The following is a 21,189-nucleotide window of genomic DNA, read 5'->3' on the forward strand; positions in this document are numbered from 1 at the left end:
ACTTCTACTGACCATTTCTGACTTTAGTTCTTCTGGTGAAAAACCATGACTTAAATTTTTAAATTGTGAAATGTAATATAGAAAACTATACAAATGGTAAATGCATATTTTAACAAACAATTATAGTGAACACCCACATAATTACCACACAGGTCAAGAAACAGAACATTTCTGGTACCCCAGACACTCCCATGTGTTCCCCCCCACCCACCCCAGTCATAGAGTCCCTCCTTAATCACCTCTATAGTGTCATCGCCTATCTATGCATCACTACAGCTTAGTTCAGTTTGCCAGCATTGGAACCAGATATAAAGGGAACCAAGACCCATATAGGTGCACAAAGGGACTATATGTACTTTAGTGTCATTACGCCTCTAAGGCTCACCTGTCATTTTGTGTGGCTATAGAATATTTCATTGTATCAGTACACCAAACGCTATACATTCGTTTTCCTGTTGACAGTCACTTGGGCTATATTCTGCACACACACTTGCAGGATTCTCTAGGGCAGTGCGACTCAAAGTGTGGTCCTCAGGTGGATCAGATGGGCAGTCTCCAGCTGTCTGTTACTCATCCACAAGATAAGCACAGAAACTGAGAAAATGGCTCCAAAACTTTCATAGCATTTTAACATTGCCGTGACATCTGGGCAGTCTGAGGTGAGTGAACGCATTCTGCTGAACAGCAGCTTGGGTGTCGTCAAGTTTGCAGAGAGAGAAGCATGTGGTAGGAGCCGCATACTTGTCATGTGCAGCAGGAATACATAACAATGGATGATTTTAAGGTTAATTTATCAACTGTAACTCAAGAATATATAAAAACCAGGGCTTCCCTGGTGGCGCAGTGGTTGAGAGTCTGCCTGCCAATGCAGGGGACACAGGTTCGAGCCCTGGTCTGGGAGGATCCCACATGCCCCGGAGCAACTGGGCCCGTGAGCCACAACTACTGAGCCTGCGCGTCTGGAGCCTGTGCTCCGCAACAAGAGAGGCCGCGATAGTGAGAGGCCCGTGCACCGCGATGAAGAGTGGCCCCTGATCGCCGCAACTGGAGAAAGCCCTCGCACAGAAACAAAGACCCAACACAGCCAAAAATAAATTAATTAATTAATTAATTTTAAAAAAAAGAATATATAAAAACCAGAATTCATTTATTTCACTGAAAAATAATTTAACTATTATTTTACTGGACACACGGACCTGGATTTACGATAAAGGGTTAAAGAAGAAGGCTGAAAATACAAAGACTTCTTTCTGCTTCCAGCCAAGACAGAGTTACAGAGACCAGATTTATTCAGCTAGAAAACCAGGCAAAACATAAGAAACAACAGTTTTCAGACTTTGGACACTAAGCAGTACAGGACTGTGATCCCTGAGAGGGAAATAACATGGTGAGTACTATGACTGCTGAAGCTTACCGCCTGGCTGCAGTACAGGGAGGGAAAACCCAAGCCAAACCCAGTGGACTTGCTGAGTTGAGGAGTCAGAGATCAGAGATCAGAGAGGCCAAGGCAGCTAGAAATTGTGGGCAGAGAGAAGGGAGTTCCAGGGAGAGAGGAAGGGCTCTGGAGATCTTTAGGCGGGGTCACCACCAGTCTTTGGCTGACTACTGATCTGCACATGTATGAGAGGAAATTACCTGAGGCCGAGGAAAGAAACATGAGAAACAAGGAGGCAGAACAATTCCTGACATTCACCAAGAACTAGGAATAGTGTATGAGCCCACCAGCCAGAGTAGAAAGACCTTATAATATAAGGGAGATTGGCAATAACCCTCAGAAGGGTATTACTGCCTTTGTAGTAGGGTTAAACTAGTTGGGCCTACCCTAAAAAAAGCAAGCTTTGAAAGAATCCAACTACTGTCTAGTAACATAAGTGTGCACTAGAACAAAATGTAACACTATTCAAAGCAATGCACTAAATCTAGCATCCAGCAACACAATATCTACAATATTCAATATCCAATCAAGCATGGGAATAAGCAATAAAATAGGGTCCACGATCAAGAGGGGAAAAAAAAAAATCAACAGAACGGATCCAGAAGTCAGAGAGATGATGGCATATAATAGAGAATAACAGCATGGTGAGGAGAGAAATTAAAAATACAAAAAAGACTCAAATGGATCTTCTAGTGATGGAAAAAAACAAATGGAAGAGGTAAACAATACGTTGGATGAGAATAAAAAGATTAGACACTACAGAAGAAAAGATTAGTGAACTTTAAGACAAGCAATAAAAACTACCCATCTGAAGCACAGAGAGAAACAAGAGGAGGAAAAAGAAATGGACGGAGCATCAGAGGCCCATGGGACAGTATCAAGTGGTCCCAGGAGGAGAGATGAGAGGGGGAAAAACAGAAAAGAATACTGAAGAAATAACAGCTAAATTATTTCCAAATCTGATGAAAAATATACATCCACAGCCCAAGAAGCTCAATCAACCTAAAGCTGAATAAACATAAAGAAACCACACCAAGGTACATCCTAAGTAAATGCTAAGAACCAGCAACAAAGGAAAATTATTAGAAGAAGCCGAAGAGAAAAGACATATCACTGTTCAGAGGAACAAAGATAATAACAACTGCAGATTTTCATTAGACACAATGCAAGACAGAAGGCTATAGAGAACACCTTTAAACTGAATGGGAAAAAACTCCAAAACCAAAAACCTGTCAACTTGGAATTCTTTACCCAGTGAAATTATCAATAAAGTTTAATGATTTTTCCAATAAAAGTACTGTGAATCTTTCTATTCCTTTCTATTTGTGACGCTTTGTAGATAGTTCCTTCCTTCCTCGTTTCTTTCCCCCCTTTTTTTGGGGGGGGTGGTCTTTTTCAAAATATCATTTTCTACATATTTATTCCTACAAAGAAATACAATCGATTTTTATGAATTGACTTTGTTTCTACCAACGTTGCAAAAATTCATTATTATTTCTTTTTTTATTGAAGCATAGTTGATTTACAATGTTTTGTTAATTACTGCTGTACAGCAAAGTGACTCAGTTATACGTATATACATTCTTTTTCATATTCTTTTCCATTATGGTTTATCACAGGATTGAATATAGTTCCCTGTGCTATGCAGTAGGACCTTGTTGTTTATCCATTCTATATAAACCAGTTTGCATCTGCTAACCCCAAACTTCCAATCCATCCCTCTCCTACTCCCCTCCCCCTTGGCAACCACCAGTCTATTCTCTATGTCCATGATTCTGTTTGTGTTTCACAGATAAGATAGGTTCATTTGTGTCATATTTTAGATTCTTCATATAAGTGATATCATATAGTATTTGTCTTTCTGACTTACTTAGTATAATAATTTCTAGTTGCATCCATGTTGCAGCAAATGGCATTATTTTGTTATTTTTTTATGGCTGAGTAGTATTCCACTGTATATATGTACTACATCTTCCTTATCCATTCATCTGTTGATGGACATTTAGGTTGTTTCCATGTCTTGGCTATTGTGAATAGTGCTGCTATAAACTTAGGGGTGCATATATCTTTTTTAAATTTTTTTGCATATATCTTTTTGAATTCTAGTTTTGTCTGGATATATGCCCAGGAGTGGGACTGCTAGATCATATGGTAATTCTATTTCTAATTTTCTGAGGAACCTCCATACTGTTTTCCACAGTGGCTGCACTAACTTACATTCCCACCAACACTGTAGAAAGGTTCTTTTCTCGACACCCTCTCCAGCATTTGTTATTTGTAGAGTTTTTAACAATGGCCATTCTGACCAGCATGAGGTGGTACCTCACTGTAGTTCTGATTTGCATTTCTTTAATAATTAGCGATGTTGAGCATCTTTTCATGTGGATATTAGCCATTTGTATGTCTTCTTTGGAGAAATGTCTCTTTAGGTCTTCTGCCCATTTTTCAATTGGGTTTTGTTGTTGTTGCTGTTACTGAGTTGTATGAGCTGTTTGTATATTTGGGAAATTAAGCCCTTGACGGTTGCATTGTTCGCAAATATTTTCTCCCATTCTGTAGGTTGTCTTTTCATTTTGTTTATGGTTTCCTTTGCTGACCTAAAGCTTGTAAGTTTGATTAGGTCCCATTTGTTTACTTTCATTTTTAGTTCTATTGCCTTGGGAGACTGACCTTAGAAAACCTTGGTATGATTTACGTCACAGAATGTTTTGCCTATGTTCTCTTCTAGGAGTTTTACAGTGTCACGTCTTATGTTTAAGTCCTCAAGCCATTTTGAGTTTATTTTTGTGTATGGTGAGAGGGTGTGTTCTAATTTCACTGATTTACATGTGGCTGTCCAACTTTCCCAACACCACTTGCTGAAGAGACTCTCTTTTTTGCATTGTATATTCTTGCCTCGTTTGTCAAAGATTAATTGACCATAGCTCTGTGGGTTTATTTCTGGGCTCTCTATTCTGTTCCATCGATCCACATTTCTATTTTTGTGCCAATAACACGCTGCTCTGATTACTGTAGTGCAAAAGTCTATTATTATTTCTAATGATTTATTTGTAGATCTGTTTTCTACATATGGAATTCTATCATCTATAAATAATGACACTATTATTTCTTTCTTCCCAAACTTTATAACTTTTCTTTTTCTTGCCATGTGCACTAGTTATCATTTAGTAACCAATGTTGTTTATGCTGTTTAGAAATGGTATCAGAGGGCATCTCTGTACTGTTTCCAGTCTCAATAGGAAAGCTTGCAACATTCCACCACTGAGAGTGACATTTACTGTAGTTTTATTTTTCAGCAGAACAATTAAAGAAGTTCACATCTATTACTAATATTGTTTTTAGAGTTTTTACATCTAGATTCATGAGTGAAAATGAAATGTAATTTTCCTTTCTTATACCATCATTGTTGGGTTTTGGTATCAAGGTTATATTTACCTCATAAAATGAATTAGAGAGCATTAACTCTTTTTCTGTTCTTTAAGAAGTGTTTAGGTGAGACTAGAATTATTTCCTCCTTGAATATTTTTAGAGCTCTCTTGTGAAGGTATCTAGGCCGGTAGTTTTCTTCAAGGGAAGATCTTTGGATTCAATTTCTTTAATGACTAAAGGAATATTCAGGTATTCTTTTTCTTTATAAGTCGGTTTTGACAAGTTATATTTTTCAACGAATGTGACTATTTCATCTAAATTTCCAAATGTATTGGCATGAACTTATTTTTAGGTGCATCTATTTGGTGGATTGAACCGTTTATCTCTATGAATTGATCCTCTTTGTTATGTGGAGTCTTTACCTTAACATTTATCTTGTCAGATGTTAATATAATTTACCACCTTTCTTTTGGTTCGTGTTTGAGTAGTATAGCTCTTTCTGTCCTTTTACTTTTGAACTTTCTGTGTCCTTATGTTTGAGATGTATATCTTAACGACAACACAGAGTGGCTGTTGAGAGTTTTGGTAAACTACTCCGTGATACTGCTGCCTTGGCATCCATTTTGTGTGGCCAAGCGGCCTGCAGGGGTCTTGAACTGACACTAGCCCCGCTCTGGAGCGCAGGCCCTATAACAGCCGGCAGAGTCACAAGTCAATGTAAGTTCCTGATATGACTCCCCCAATGACCCTCCTTCCTCACCTCGCAGGGCCTTCCCCTCATGCGCCCTTTAGGTAAGAACCCCCTCTCCCCCTTGGAACTTACCAAAACCCTGCTCTTTTCTGGTTTGAATTGACCAATTGGCCTTTGCCCAGGAAGCCCAAAGCACTCCACCCACGGACCCTAATAAAGGCATGTGCCCCAGGTCCTGCGGCTTCTCTCTGCCTGCACCTGCCTTGACCTCCCACGTGGCCCCGCAAAGAGTGCTGTGTACCTCCTCCAGGACCTGTGAGTGATGACCTTCTCTATTTCACTTTCCCTACTACTGATATATTTGCTTTTAAATCTAGCATTTTATTTTGTGTTTTCTGTTTTCCCACTTGTTCTACCTTTTCTTGACATCATTTGGATTACTTTTTAAAAAAATCATTCTTTCTTTCCCTAAACTAGTTTAGAAGTTAAACACATTCTGTTCCCAGAAATTTCATCATGCATATTTTCAAACTATAAAATCAACACCTTTATCCTCTTCTGAATGATACAGACTTTAGAACACAAATTCCACTTACCACCCTCACTAATTATATGCTATTTTTGTTGTACATTTTAATTCTATGTATTTTTAAGTCTCCAAAGATTTATCATTATTGGTTTATAGAATCAACGTCCATTTACATTTATCCACAAATTTACCACTGTATTTTAGTTCCATCTTGCTTCTCAGACGTCCCACCTTGAGTTACTTTCCTCCTCCAGACTTATGCCTTCTATACCCTCCTTTAGAATTGCCTTTAATGCAGGTCTGCTGGTGGTGACACTCAGTTTGGGTTGGAAAATACCCTTATTTGACTTCACTTCTGAAAGGGATTTTTTCTGGTCATAAAATTCTAGGTCGTCCAGGGTTTGCTTGTATCCAGCGCTCTGAAGCTAACATTCAAGGGACCACAGCACCCCTGTTAAGAGCCTGCTGCCGCTGAACTCCTCTGAAGGAAACCGTCCCGGCCGGGCTAGCATAAACCATGTATCGTCATCTTCGGTTGGGGAAGATTCTCAGCTATCCTATCTCTAACCACTCCTTTTGATTTAAATATATCCCTATGCTGATTCTTGTCTCCAATCTAGTGGTACCTCAACCTGTGAACACTCTATGTCATCCCGAACTAGTTTTGCTTCTGACCTATTTCAGTTCACTATTTCACAGTTCAGCTGTGTCTAATCTGTAGTTAAGCCCATCCACTGAGTTGTATTTTTCAGTTCTAAAAATTCTATTTCTTCCTTTTCAAACCCACTATTGTCACGTTTTATAGCTCCCTGAAGACAATTTGGAGCTTGTCTTTTCTTTCTTTAAGCACACAGCCACCAGTTGTTTTATAGTCTTTGTCTGATAATTCTGGGTTCTGTGGGTCCTTTTAATCAACGGCTTCAGAGATCTGGAAATGCCCTTCAACTATTAACGTCTCCCTTTCCATTTTCTTTAATCTCTCTGTGATTCCGGATGATCTGAGGCTGGACCTCTTGGATGGGTCTTCCATCTGTTATCTTTTCTCTCCATTCCCAACTGTTTGTTTCCTGATGTTCTAGGTGAATCCACAAATTTATCTTTCAGCCCTTCTACTGATTTTTTTTTGAAAATTCTGGTAATCGTTTTTAATTTTTCTTATTTAGTGATTACACTTTTTTGCCATGGCATTTTATTCTTTTAAACTCTCCTTGGGAGGTCCCGGATGGCCTAGTGGGTTAGGATTCCGGGCTTTCACTGCCAAGGGCCTGGGTTCAATCCCTGGTTGGGGAGCTGAGATCTCGCAAGCCGCCTGGCGCAGCCAAAAAACTCTCCTCAGTTCTCTGTGTTATCTCAGTTTCCTTCGAAGTGAGTTTCTCTGCTCATCTAGGTCTCTCTCCTTTGCAATTTCCCCCCTACACCCAATGCTCCTTGCTGTTGGTCACATCTAGCCGTCTGTTCTTACTTTCGGATGAAGACTGGGTATTTGGTGTGCACTGTAGTAGGGGACTGACTGTTCTGTCCTGGCGCCTCCCTGAGCAGACACATCGCTGACTGATGACCAGGACTCCGTCTGTGTAGGTGAGTTATGCGAATAGTTGGCTTCACTTTAGGATATAGGACCCCCCAAAACCAGGATAAGGAAGGCTTGCCTTTTGCAGATACCACTAGCCACCGCAAACCCTTAGCTCTCCCCAAAAGAGTTTGCTAAATTTCTTTAGTGACGTAGGTTGACACCCGGTTTCTCTCCCATCACCCAAGCCGAGTAAGCTCGAGCTTTCTAGGCAATAGTAAAAGCAAAGAGCAATCTAAGCTTCAAGTTGTAACCACCAGTCTAAGTCTAAGCCAACCAGACAGTTCACTAGGAAGATAAGCTTCTGCCGTTTCCTGCACCACAGTTCCTTCCAGGAATGGTTGTCAATAAGTAGAACAAGCAAGACAAAACGGATAAGCCACTCTGGGTTTATTATCTGCACTGCCTTCAACAGGATAGGAGAACAACACATATGTACCATACCTAGAAGCTCACAGAGCACAGGTTCAACCCAACCTTTTTTTATACAAATAATCTTTTCTTCATGACCTCACCTTTGCCTGAGGTACAACCCTTTCCTAACTCAGACTCACCCCCATTGTAGGAGCTAGCTCAACAGCCGCTCTGCTGCTAGTTAATAATTCCTCTTTTGTATGTGGCGTTACCTCTCTTATGGCGGCAGCATGGGAAGGGCTCCCCCTCACTGAGGCAACCAGAGGGCAAGTGCACTGAAGCCCCAGAGGCCCTTCTGCCACCTTTAGCCTAACTCCAAGGTGTCCTTGGCTCCAAGGTGTCCTTGGCCCCTGTGTGTAGTAGCCCAGACCAAAACACTCTGAGTTTCCTTCTCCTTATTTTGCCTATTTTTCTACCAGGTCTTGGTACCACCTCTACACACTTCCCTGAATTCACATATTCCATCTCTGATGAAGCCATGCCCCTCTTCCCACGTTACAGATTTCCTCTCCAAGAAAACACTGCCCCTTCCAAGAGCGCCAACAGGCCAACACTCCCCCACCTCCACCCTCCTCATTCCCCTATTCCCTACCCCACCTGTCAACTCGGAGCCCAAAGCCTCTCAGCAAAAAGCTGGCACAAAGGCTTTCCCTCCTGTAGCCTAAGAACCTGACAATCCGCTTTTCTGACCATGATGTAAGTGCTTGACATTAAGCTTTTGATTGCTGAGGCTTCCATTTCAAAGACATTCTTCTCGAATAAACATACTGCAGGCCACACAACTAGACAAAGAGCCAGGCCGGCTTACCTGTAAGGTTCCCCTTTTAGAAAGCTCTGGGTGACCTAGGTAACTGACCGCTTCAGTGGCCCCCTTCCTGCACCCAAATTCCTGCTTTCGCCAGTAAAGAGTGAACCCGTGAAACCCTAGGCACTTCACCCTTGACCCCGAAAAGGGCAGAATCTCAGGTCTGCGCTGTCTCTCTCTCTACCTTCGACCTTGTTCTGTGGCCCCAGGTGTACTGTGAACCCTCCAGGACCTGTGAGGAATGAAACTTGTTTCTTCAGTGTTTCCTGATGGTGCTGCTGGGGTGCATCTTACAATCAGAATAAGAACCGTAAGGGCCGGCCCAGCCAAAACAACACCTGGGCGGGGCTGGGGTGGGAGGGGGTGGCTGGCCACAAGTAGGATGGCCCAGGTGAGTGCTTCAGGCATTGCTACCCGACAGCATCACTACTGACAGGCTGAGACTAGCAGGAATCACCTCCCAGGCCAGTGCCTTCTGAGCCACTACACTCCTGACCCAGTTTCCACTTAGAAGAGATTTGGTGACATGTTTGTTTCTTCAATGACCACATCTCCCACTGCCTTCACTCCCATTGCCAATCAGTGGCTTCCTTCAGAAATTTTTTATACCTTTTATACTCACCTCTAGGGGGCTATTAGGATATGTGGTTATGACGCATCCATAAAAAAAAAAAAATCAGCCACAGGAGCGGGTATTTGAGGAAAACAAAATCATAAAGATGAATATGACTTCAAAAAAATTTCCCTCCTCTACTAGAAAAGAAAAGTAAAGTACAGATCTGGCCCAGACAGCATGCAATAGTATAGTCAAAACACTGGGCTCCTGTACTTGTAATCATCAGCATTTACTGATACACCAAGCTAAGCACTTTGTATGCACTAACTCATTTATTCCCCCGCATCAACCACCTTGAGCTGAAAGCCCCACCATTTAAAAAATTATTTCTTCTCTATTACAAAAGTAATATGCATTCATAACAGAACACTTGGAAAGTAGAGAAAACACAAAGAAAATTTACATTACATTACTCATTATGATAGTTAAGTTTATGCATCAACTTGGCTAGTCTATGGTGCCCAGTTGTTTGGTCAAATACTCGTTAGATGTTTCTGTGAAGGTATTTTGTAGACATGACTAACATCTCAGTCAGTTGACTTTAAGTAAGGGAGATTATCCTTGATAACATGGGCAGGCCTCATCCCATTAGTTGAAGACCTTATGAGCAAAAACTGAGGTTTCCCAAAGAAGAAAGAATTCTGCCTCAAGACTATAACATAGTCTCAGGTTCCAGCCTGAGTCCCCAGCCAGCTGGGCTGCCCTATGGAGTCTGGATTTGCCGGCCCTCACAACTGCATGCACCGCTCCTTAAAATAAATCTCTCTCGCTCTCTCCAAATATACACATACATATCCTATTGGCTGTTTATATGGAGAACACTGATGGCTGTAATTTCACTCACACCCATAATTTCACCTGCCAAAGATAATTTCTATCACTATTTTTCCATTCTTCCAATCCTTTCTCTATGTACGTATGGTATATAAGTAATTTTATATACATATATGTAATTATACAGACACAGACAGACATACACACACGAGAGTGATGAACTCGTCCCAGTCATCTTTGTTAACACGAGAAGTCCCGCATCCTGGGAAACCCCTCAGTCCCAGGCAAACTGGGATGGTTGGTCAGCTTAATACACACACACACACACACACACACACACACACACACACACACACACACACCCTTTTTTTCTTTTTAAATAAAATTGCAATCATTCTGTACATACTGTTTTGTAACCTAATCTCTTCACTTACAAATATATTGTGGCTATTTTCCAATGTCAAAAATATTCTTCTGTGACATCATGTTCAATGGCTGCACTGTATTTCATTTTATGGTTCTATCCTTTCATTTCACCAGTTCCCCATTACTGGAGATCTAGATTTCCAGTTCTACTACTTTAAATTGTCTTTGGATCTAAAAACAAGAGAGGCTGGAACAGTAGGGGAAAACAATCATATACATACACACAAACTGTAGACCACAGCCCTCAAGGACGGCCTTGTTCTACTTTAATAAAGTATTTACCATTCTTAGTCTTGGACACCTGTGCTGGTGTAGCTAAATGACTCAAAAAAAGAGGGAGCACCCTCTCCTTACCTGCCTATAACAACATGCATGGTGACGCATTAACGCTTGGAAAGACATTGAGTCCTTACCTTTTTAATTCATTTACAACTGAAGTGTGAACTTCTATTGCAACTTTGCTGTCCAACTGTAGTTTTAGTTCCTGGCATTCTGTCCTTAAAGTTTCCAATTGCTCCTTACTTTTAGTTAGCTCCTTTTCTTGGCTCTGTGTTTTAGTCTCCAGAAGCATTAGCTGTTTAGTCAGTTTAGAAACTGAAACACAAAAGAGATGGATAAAGACTTGGTACAGAAGAGCTAATAAAGCATGATTACTGATTACTAATACTAGTGAGAGCTTATAAAAGATGATCTTTAAAAAAAGATATGCTGGAGATTTAGAAATTAATACCAAAGCAATTACTGCCCCTACATTAAGTAGTCACTAAATATACACTTTCTTACTGGGGATCAATATACTGATATTATTGTTAAATATATAATATTTAACAAGACATGATTCCAGTCTTCAAGGAACTGACTTTCTGAAGACTGAAGCCTTAAGTCACACACAGATGTACAAGCGTACATCATGATGTCGTCCCTAAAAGTGCAAGATTTTCAAGATTGTAAGGACATCAAGTATGGCCCAACTAAGGGCAGAATTTGTTTTTCTTCCCTTTCTTCATTAACTTTTTATGTTTAGTGTCCTACATCTAAAGTAAATCATAAATATTTTCATCCTAAGGGACATGGAAATATGTAATATTAAGACACTTCCTGGGCATCTGCTGAAACTAGCACTCAGAAGTATTACAGCGTAGAACTCTAAATCCTTCTGTTCTGTGAAAACATTTAGTTGATCGAAATGAATAGCTGTTTCTGGGAAATGGGAAAATAACATGGGCAGCTGACTGAATGACACAGGCCAAAATAATCATCCTACCTGTTTAGATCTGCTGTGTTTGAGATTAAGCTCAGTAAATATGAAATTAACTTCCCTGTCCTCTCTGATCTTTGAGGCTTTCTCTCCCCTCCACCCCAAGCAGTGCCAGGACAAAGGCAGCTACTCCTGTGCCTGCTCAGTCTATGGGGAGGAAACTCCTGCTGGATTAAGAGCTGCTGTCACTGCGGACCCAGCCTGGTCGATAGACACAAGCCAAGCGCCAGCCCCGCAGCTTCAGCTACAGCAGGGGCTGGTAGCGGACTCTTCCGTGGTGTGGAAAGGGGAGCCGCTGAATAACAGGCGCAGAAGGGGAAACAGAAAGGACTCACGCTGGCTCACAGAAGACAGCTTGTATCTTGGCCTCCTGTCCTACATTGTTCTTCACCGGAAAAGAAAAATCAGTAAAGCCAAAGAAAAAAAAAAATACCACTCTCTTTCGTGCTCATAAGTTTTAGTTTTAATCGAAGTGGAATAAATGACTCAGTCTGGCCACTTCAAAGTCCACTGTCATACGCTGTGAGGCTCCTGGGATGGGGCGGCTCCTGGGATGGGGGGAGACATGTGGGGAGAAGAGGCCCTCACAGAAAGGATCTGATGGAGATTTAAGCTACGGCAGCACCTGCAGCGCTGAAGGAAGGGCGAGAGCACAGGGAAACTGGAGAGTCAATGGTTCCTACTTATTTACTCATTCAACAAATTTTGGGGAACGTGTCCTCGTGTTGTTTCAAATATTCATCTCACACGATTCTTCCCAGTTACGTGGCACACTGTTTCCCCCCAAACTCAGTTCTGCTCACTCTAAAGCTGTCATCCACAACTGATTTACAAAAGGGAGTAACTCGACACCGTGGAGTCCAAGAGAAAGCAGTCAGTGCATCACGGGTGATGGCTGGATATGCTACAACATAATCGGCTGCCCTTCAGTAAAGAAGAACATGTTCTAAAAAACATGACTTCCAGTGTCTTCACGTGGGGGTGGGGGGGGTGCCAGTGTAAAATGACACAATGGCGACGTCTCAGCATCACCACCACTCGCGGGAAGGACCGCTCACCTTCCTGGAGACGCTCCTGGTGCGCGTCCTTGGCTTTTCTTTGCTGAATCTCCAACTGCTCTATCAACAACTTGTTTTCCTCTAAAACCAGTTCTGCTTGAGTCTGAAGCTGACGCCTACAATTGATTTACAAAATTAAATACTGACATTCAGGTGCAGAATGGTTACAGAGACACTCCTGAGTCTAAAAGAAAGCATCAAATGTGTTGTAGGTAATGACATGTTTTAATGCTAAACATGTTATTAACAGAGTAAGTCTTGCCATTTCCATTAAATTGAGGGAAAGGACAGAAATGAAGTTTGAATTACGAACTGCTTTAGTAACTTGTTAAAATGTAAAATTTCAAACATATACAAAAGTAGAAAGAATAGACTAGAAACTCCCATGTACAAAACGCCCAGCTTGAACAATTATCAAATGGCCAGTCTTGTTTCATCTATATAAACCTCTAATCCCTCCACCCAGTGGATTATTTTGAAGCCAGTATGAAATATTTTTAAAGAATTTAGAAAGTTCCCATCTTAAGCACAATACGTTCACTTGTACTCGGTAGCATATTTGCCAAAAGACAATGACTTTGTTAAAAGTCCTTGTACGAGTTCTTAAACTGTACTAAGACCCCCCAGGTTGAATTTCACATGTGCAAACCCTATCCTGACAGTTGGTGCAAAGTAAATCCCAGCTCAGCTCAACCTCATGATCGCAAAATCCAGTGAGAATGAGCTAAAGGGATCTTAGAAATCATCTAGTTAAATGTTTACCACCCGAAGTACATGGTAAACCAGTAAATGATCTCAATTTTTCACTTCAGACTCAAAAAAGTGAGGTGGAGGAAGGAGGGAGAAAAGAGGAAAGGAGTCCAGCTCTAGTGATGACCTCCCTCAACAGAGGGTGCGCACTAGCTCCTTGGCACCTGGAGGCGTCCCTACCAGCTGCCCGACCGGTGGTGTGGAGGAGGCCCCACGCTGTACCGCGGCGGAGCTCCCCTAGGCGGGGCCGCTCCAGCCTCCTCATGCCTGCCTCAAACACAGCAGCTCCACTTTGTACTTTCTTATCAGACTTCTTCCCTCCCTCCCTTCCTCCTTCCTTACTTCCCTCTTCTTTCCTTCTTTCCCTACCTCTTTCCTCCTTCTTTCCTTCCCTTCCCCCCTCCCTTCCACCTTTTCTTTCTTTTTTAAATGAAAGGGATTTCCCATTCCTAAAAAAAAAAAGGTCAAAACCTCAAATTTAGTTTAATGCTCCTTCCCATTTTATAGGTAAAGAAACTGAGGTCCATTAAGCATGAGGTTACCCAGCTGGTCAGAGGCAGTTAGGGAAAGAAATGTAGAGTTTAGTTGCAGCCCAGAAGTTCATGGAGAAATTATCTGAAACTAAGGAGGAAGAGTCTGCTGACGTGTGAAGTCAGCGTGCCCGAGCATCGGACCGGGATGCACTGCGCCTCACGCCCGCGCAGGCACAGAGAGCAGCAGCCAAGGCGGGGCAGGCGAGGGCACGACTGGGACGGGCTTAGCGGTGGCGGGAGACCTGCCTACAGAGTGCGAGGCCCCGGTCCTGCCCCAGCTGGAGGACAGTGAATTCAGAGTAGGGGGGAGGCCGGCCGCAGGGCCTCAACAGGCCCTGTGCAGAACTAACAGCTTTCTGCGCCCCAGCCCTGTGCCACAGGCCACCAGACTAGAGCAGGACGCAAATTTTGAAGTCTTATAAACAGGACTGGGGAAGATAGTGGGCATGCGGATTTCAAAGTGGGGTCTGCCTTTCTTTCCTTTCTTTTATTTATTTATTTGTTTTTACCGTAATGAGAAGTAAACAGGTTTGACTTACAGCTATACACAAGGTTAGAGAAAGAATCTGAGGGTTTGGGAGAGGGCTCCTGGAAGCAGCCCAACTGACCTGCTTTCTAGGGCACTATTCAAGGAGGGTTTGAGGGGAGACACACTACGCACCCTGACAGAAGAAAATCAAAGTTCAACTGGGGAAGCCACAATACAACAGGATCCAGTAGCTGCCCAACCAGTCCCAACTGACATATCAGTAGCCACAAAATCAGGGAGAACCCACCTAATGCTAAGAATGCTGTTGACTCAATTCCAAATTTCTGTATATCACATATAGAAAATATTTAATTTTTTCCAGGGATGTTAAGACATTTAAAAAATATTAACTATAACATACCTACCCAAGGCAAAAAAGATCTAACTGAGTAGCTTTTGCTTTCTTGGTCCTGCTTGGAGATATTGCCTTTAGACTTTTGAAGACATTTACTTTCTCAAATGCACTGAACAGGCATCTGTTGCTGCTGTGCTAGATGAACAGGACACGGCCCTGCCCTTGAGATGCTCCCAAAGGAGAAGAGGGAGACAGGTGTGAAGACACACAGATAGGCACAGCATGGCAGGTACCAGCACAGGGCGTGTGTTTAGGGCCAAGTCAGAAACTGAGACAAAGGAACAATTCACTCTGCCTTCAGGGAGAGCTACTGACTAGCACCATTTGAGCAGGGCCCTAACGGATGTACAGGAGGGCAGAAAGGGGTGTTCCGGCGGGAGGGAAGGGCATCCGCAGTAGGCGGGAAGTGAGGCAGCACTCAGCTGTCTGGGAATGGAAGGGGCAGGGCAAGTGGGAGCTGGGAGTGCAGGGCCTCATCCTGGACCGTCTGTCCTAAAGCCCTGGGAGCCATCAGAGGGCGTCTAAGAAAGGATGTGACTCAACAGGTTTGGGATGGGAAAAGTGCCCTAGAAAAATACAACCTCAGAAGATAAAAATGGAGACAGCAAATATATATATATATATATATATATATAAAAACCTATTTAGAATTTTTAAAGTAGTCTTTAAAATACAAGTTTAGAATAATTTACTAGTTTTCACTACATCTTATTAGTTTCTTAGAAACTCTCCATTAAAATGTTTTAGTTAAAATACATATATATTTGACAATTTAATAAAGTTTATTCCTATTATCTTTTCTTTTTCTAATTAGCAAAATACCAGAAACACAACACCACTTGCCATTCCTCACTGGTGACAACACTATTCTTATTCAGCTCTTGGTGCAATTCTTCATTTTCTTTCACCACTTCTTGGACTCTTATCTTAAACGTTCTCATTTCCTCCTGAAACAAAATTTATGTAAACTGTAACACACACATATATTCATCTCTGTATTTCTTAGTTCTAATGCTGTCGCTGTGGCTAAAATCAAATGTTAACAGCGTTTAAGCAAAGTCTCATAGTACCCGCAGCCTTAAACTTGGTACCAGCACCAAGTGCCTGCCCTCGAGGGGCTCACGGTCTAGCGAGAAAACACAAGAGACAGCTGCCATGCAGAGAACAAGGGACAAAGCACCTCAGGTTTTAAATATTCCATTCCTAACTTGATAACATTTTTCTATAACTGCCAAATATTTGAAAAGATAAAAAGGGGAATAAAAAAGGCAGAGATTGGGCTTCCCTGGTGGCGCAGTGGTTGAGAATCTGCCTGCCAATGCAGGGGACACGGGTTCGAGCCCTGGTCTGGGAAGATCCCACATGCCGCGGAGCAACTAGGCCCGTGAGCCACAATTGCTGAGCTTGTGCGTCTGGAGCCTGTGCTCCGCAACAAGAGAGGCCGCGATAATGAGAGGCCCGCGCACCGCGATGAAGAGTGGCCCCCGCTTGCCACAACTAGAGAAAGCCCTCGCACAGAAACGAAGACCCAACACAGCCATAAATAAATAAAAATTTAAAAAAACAACTTCCTAAAAAAAAAAAAAAAAAAAGGCAGAGATGCCTATAAATGCCATAGTTTTTTCTGTGTTTAAAGACTTTGGAGGATAAATTGGAGCTTTTTAGATAAAAATAAGAATTTTTCCTCCTAACTAAAGCCCATTTTGGTGGGGAAGGGCTTAGTGCAGCCGTTGGGAGTCTCATAATTTTGCCCCATTACAATCACGAGAAAGTCTCCCTTACTTAAAGCCATCAGTCAGTCCAGCTTCATCATTCATTGGCCCCCACTTGAGGACTGTTGCTTGGTCTGTTTTCGACTGCTAACGGTCTGTGTTCGTGGCACTCATGCTGGGTGGCCTCCATCATGACTTTTCTCAGCTAGCCCTTGGCCAGCTTCAGTATCGTGTGCTGTCTTTTGGTGAGAATCTTAGGTGCTAATATTTATTCTGGGATGCTTCTAAATATTCTTCTCCCAGCTAGCAGACATTTATACTTATAAAAAGCAACAATGCCAAGCAACTTCTCTTTCTCTCACCTTTCTGCCCAAATGCACTCCCTAATTTCTAGCAGTCCACTGGCCCTTTTTCAGAACATTGGTGGGGCAAACTACAGCCCACAGGCCAGCCGCCTGTATTGTCAATAAAGTTTTATTGGAACATAGCCACACCCATTTGTTCACACCTGCTCTGCAGCCGCTTTCATGCTACAGTAGCAGAGCTGAGTAGCTGCAAATAGAGACTCCATGGCCCCCAAAGCCTAAAATTGATACTAAGTAAATGTTTACAGAAAATGTTTCCCGAACCCTATTTTATTTTATTTTATTTTTTTAAAATTTTTTATTATTTATTTATTTGTGGCTGTGTTGGGTCTTCGTTTCTGTGCGAGGGCTTTCTCCAGCTGTGGCAAGTGGGGGCCACTCTTCATCGCGGTGCGCGGGCCTCTCACCATCGCGGCCTCTCTTGTTGCGGAGCACAGGCTCCAGACGCGCAGGCTCAGCAATTGTGGCTCACGGGCCCAGTCACTCCACGGCACGCGGGATCCTCCCAGACCAGGGCTCGAACCCGTGTCCCCTGCATTGGCAGGCAGACTCTCAACCACTGAGCCACCAGGGAAGCCCCCGAACCCTATTTTAGAAGGAGCACTAAATAATTATTTTTATTGTTTGGATTGATACTTAACCAATTATACAAGATTAATTCACCCTCTTAAAAAATTAAGTGTCCAACAGAAAGCCTAGGAGAAAAGGTTCACAACTGCATTACATGGGCCACGTAAATGGGACAGCAGAACAAGAACAGGCTGGGTGACTCTTAACAGACCCTTCCAATCAGGGATCCCAGAAATACCAACTCTTTTCTCCCTGGATCCCTCCAATTCCGGAGATCTCTTTGGTCACTTAAATAAGGAACATAGAGGTTCGCAGCATGGAAAGGCATGGGACGTATCTATAACACCTGCATAGCCTTGGTTTCCTGTATAATTAGAATGAACTCTGCCCCAGGAGCCATTCCCATGGAAAAGAGCGAACACGGCAGAAACAAAGAAAAACCTCACTTCCCCACCATTACCAACAGCTCAGTAATTAGACTTCCTGGGGGTCAGCTCTTCACAGAATTAAGAAGCATCTAAGTCTGCCTAAAACATCCCCGGTCTTCTACCTTCCTTGTCTGCCCAAATGTCCCTTTTACCAGTGCTGTTTGCAGCTGCACAGGACCAGGAAAGTAGCACCTCCCACTGCTGCCTTCTCCACACCCCAAGATCCCAGCCCACGTGGGGCTGCCTGTCTGGGAAACCACGGCTTCCAATGCAGCACCACCCCGTCCCTCCATACTTCTCCCATCAATCCCAACCCACCCCTCCTGCTCCTCCCATCACTCTCTCCTGCCTTCCCTCTTCCTTCTCCCTGTTCCCACCCTGCTACACTCCCTCCTTCCTCCTTTCCTTCTTTTAACAAACACTTGAGTACCTGCTAGATGTCGGCTACACCTATCTTCAAAATGTTGCTTCCAAGTTTGAATCGGTCTTCTTTTTCACAAACCTTGTTCTTCTGAGACTTTTGCCCACCTACCTGAAGGCTGGCATTGAGCTCGTCCTTCTCTTTCATTCTGTCTTCATAGGCCAGCAACAAGGGGGACAGGTACTTTGTATCCACCTGAACATAATGGAGTAAAGAAGGTTAATATCTTTCTTACATCTAAACACAATCAGCACATCTTTAAAAAGGAAAGAAAATTTACTTCATTTGGAATGGTTTGTAACAGCTATTCAATTATAGCCCAGAAAATATGGGCCTGAAATTAAATAAATTACACTTACCAGCCAGGGTGGTATAGGGCCCTTTGATGGGAGGCCTTCAATATTTAAACTCTAAAAACAAAACACATGGTGAAGACAAATTAAATTACACTTCCTCTGAAATTTCAAGTCTTAGATATTCTTAACCTAGACTGGGCATCAGCTATCTAGGAATCTTGTGTGTGTGTGTCTATATAAATTGATATATTTGTGTATATATTTATATGTATATAATTATCTGAAGTGTTTGAGAGTAATTTACAGACATAATGCTCCTTTTCCTCTAAATACTTCAATGTATATTTCCTAAAAGCAAAAGCATTCATCTATTTGACCACAGTACCATCACAAAAATCAGGAAATCAAGACTGATGCGATACTGTATTCTAATCTACAGACTATATTGAAATTTTGCCTATTTTCCCACTGATGTCCTTTTCTGGTCAAGAATCCAATCCAGGATTACATGTTGCATTTAGTTGTCAAAACTTTTCAGTATTTTAAAATGTGGAACATATCTAATAATTTTTTATTGGATGCCAATAAAACTTTTCCAGCGTTATGTCATTGAGTGTCTAGATTTTGTTGTCTTCTTTTAAAGTGTTTTGTGTTCTTCTTTTTCTCTTGTAGGCTCTTAAGTTACGCACAAAAGACGATGCTTTTGAGGCTGATCTCTTTACCCTGGCTAGGGTGGGTCTTTACCGAAAGGCGGGTTTAGCCATACTGCTAAGGCATGGCCCTTCTGGGCTCCTCACTCAATGCTGTGGTGTTCACCAAGGTCTCCCCACTGTGGCTCGTCAGAACCCAAAGGTCTCTAGGTGCTGATTATTTTTAGCTCACAGTTCCCTGAACTTGCTTTCTGCCTGGCCTCACAGAGTTTCATCCTGTACATGTGCAGGTTAGTGTTCAACAGAGGACTGCCAGGAACCCCATGTGGATTTATGTAGCTCTTGCCATGGCTCCCTCCTCTCTGGTGTTCCTGCCCCACAAATCCTAGTCTCCTCTGCTTCCCCAAATCTAACCTGTCTCTTCAGTTCAGACTGCTGTACTCTGCCTGCGCTGCTGCACCCTGCGCTGTTATCCGAGAGCGCCTCCAAGCAGAAAGCAATGTGCTCATAAGGCTCATCTATTTATCCCCCTTCTCCCCATGATCACATGCTGCCTGCTGCTGTCTGATGTCTGTAAAGAGTTGTATTATTTATTCTGCCTGGTTTTCTAGTTGTTTACAGTAAGAGGCCAAAGCTGGGAGCAGTAATTCCATCAGGGCCAGAAGCAATGGCCCTGATGGCATAATTCCTTATTCAACAAAAATTTTCATGATTCATTCAGCAAACACTGAAAGCTCACTAAGCCATTGTGGGCGTTACAGCACATTTCACTGTTTACAAGGATTGTTTGGTTCCACACAGAGATGGGTCTTCTCACATAGCACAGGGCAGAACGTGCCTTGAGAGTGGTACAAACAGAAGCCTGCAATGGCTGGAGACAGAGATCACCTCTGGCTGGAGGCATCAGGGGAGACTGTCATGGAGAACGGGGGCCGCAAAGGGTAGAATGGTGTGCGCGTTTTGGGGGGGCGGGTGAGGGCAGCAGCCAGTCCCTGGGCCTGCCTGCCCACAACCTTCTGAAAGAGAACTGGCTTGCCCACAGCCCTGCAGAAGGCCCTGGCCTAGGAAGCCTGTTTTGGATCATAGGACCCCAGGAACTTTAATATTTTTGTTAAAAAAAAAAAAAAAGTTAACATTATGTTAGGTGAAAGAAGTCAGCCACAAAAGACCACCTATTGTATGATTCCAGTTATATAAAACATTCAGAATAGGCAAATCCACAGAGACAGAAAGTAGTGGTTGCCAGGGCCAATGTGGGTGGTGGGAAAAAAGGGGGAGTGACCGCTAACAGGTGTGAGATTCCTTGCTGTGATGAAAATGTTCTAAAATCGATTGTGGTGACGGTTGCACAGTTCTGTGAATACACTAAAAAATCACTGAATTGTATACTTTAAATGGGTGAATTACATGGTATGTGAATTATATCTCAAAACTGATATTTAAAAATTTTAAACCTAAGTCCTACTTCAAAAAGAAAGAAAGCGGCCCATAAAGCTGCCCTGAACTCCCAGGAGCCACGAGACAACACCGTGCACACATGGCTCCCCACCCACCCCAATCCCAGTAGGAGCCAGTGAGCTGGGCATCCTGACAACCCTACCGCACCTCCAGCCCCACACAACCCTCACACACATG

The 21,189-nt window shown here is 42.7% G+C and overlaps 1 protein-coding gene across 9 annotated transcripts in view; it reads right to left on the reverse strand.

Moving 5' to 3' along the window:
- The window catches only part of CEP89 (centrosomal protein 89), an 81,549-nt gene that overhangs the window by 16,928 nt on the left and 43,432 nt on the right, over positions 1-21,189 (reverse strand). For all 9 annotated transcript variants that reach the window (XR_009006056.1, XR_009006060.1, XR_009006058.1 and 6 more), the window contains exons 10-14: positions 18,968-19,018; positions 18,720-18,803; positions 15,956-16,059; positions 12,946-13,061; positions 11,043-11,223 (exon numbers count right to left, since the gene is read on the reverse strand). Coding sequence is in view for 3 of the 9 variants with exons in the window: in XM_007165059.3 (XP_007165121.2) it covers positions 11,043-11,223; positions 12,946-13,061; positions 15,956-16,059; positions 18,720-18,803; positions 18,968-19,018 (536 nt within the window). In the remaining 6 variants the exon portion in view is untranslated. The remainder of the gene's footprint in view (positions 1-11,042; positions 11,224-12,945; positions 13,062-15,955; positions 16,060-18,719; positions 18,804-18,967; positions 19,019-21,189) is intronic.

This window comes from Balaenoptera acutorostrata, chromosome 19, assembly GCF_949987535.1.
Source record: "Balaenoptera acutorostrata chromosome 19, mBalAcu1.1, whole genome shotgun sequence".
NCBI classification, from domain to species: domain Eukaryota; kingdom Metazoa; phylum Chordata; class Mammalia; order Artiodactyla; family Balaenopteridae; genus Balaenoptera; species Balaenoptera acutorostrata.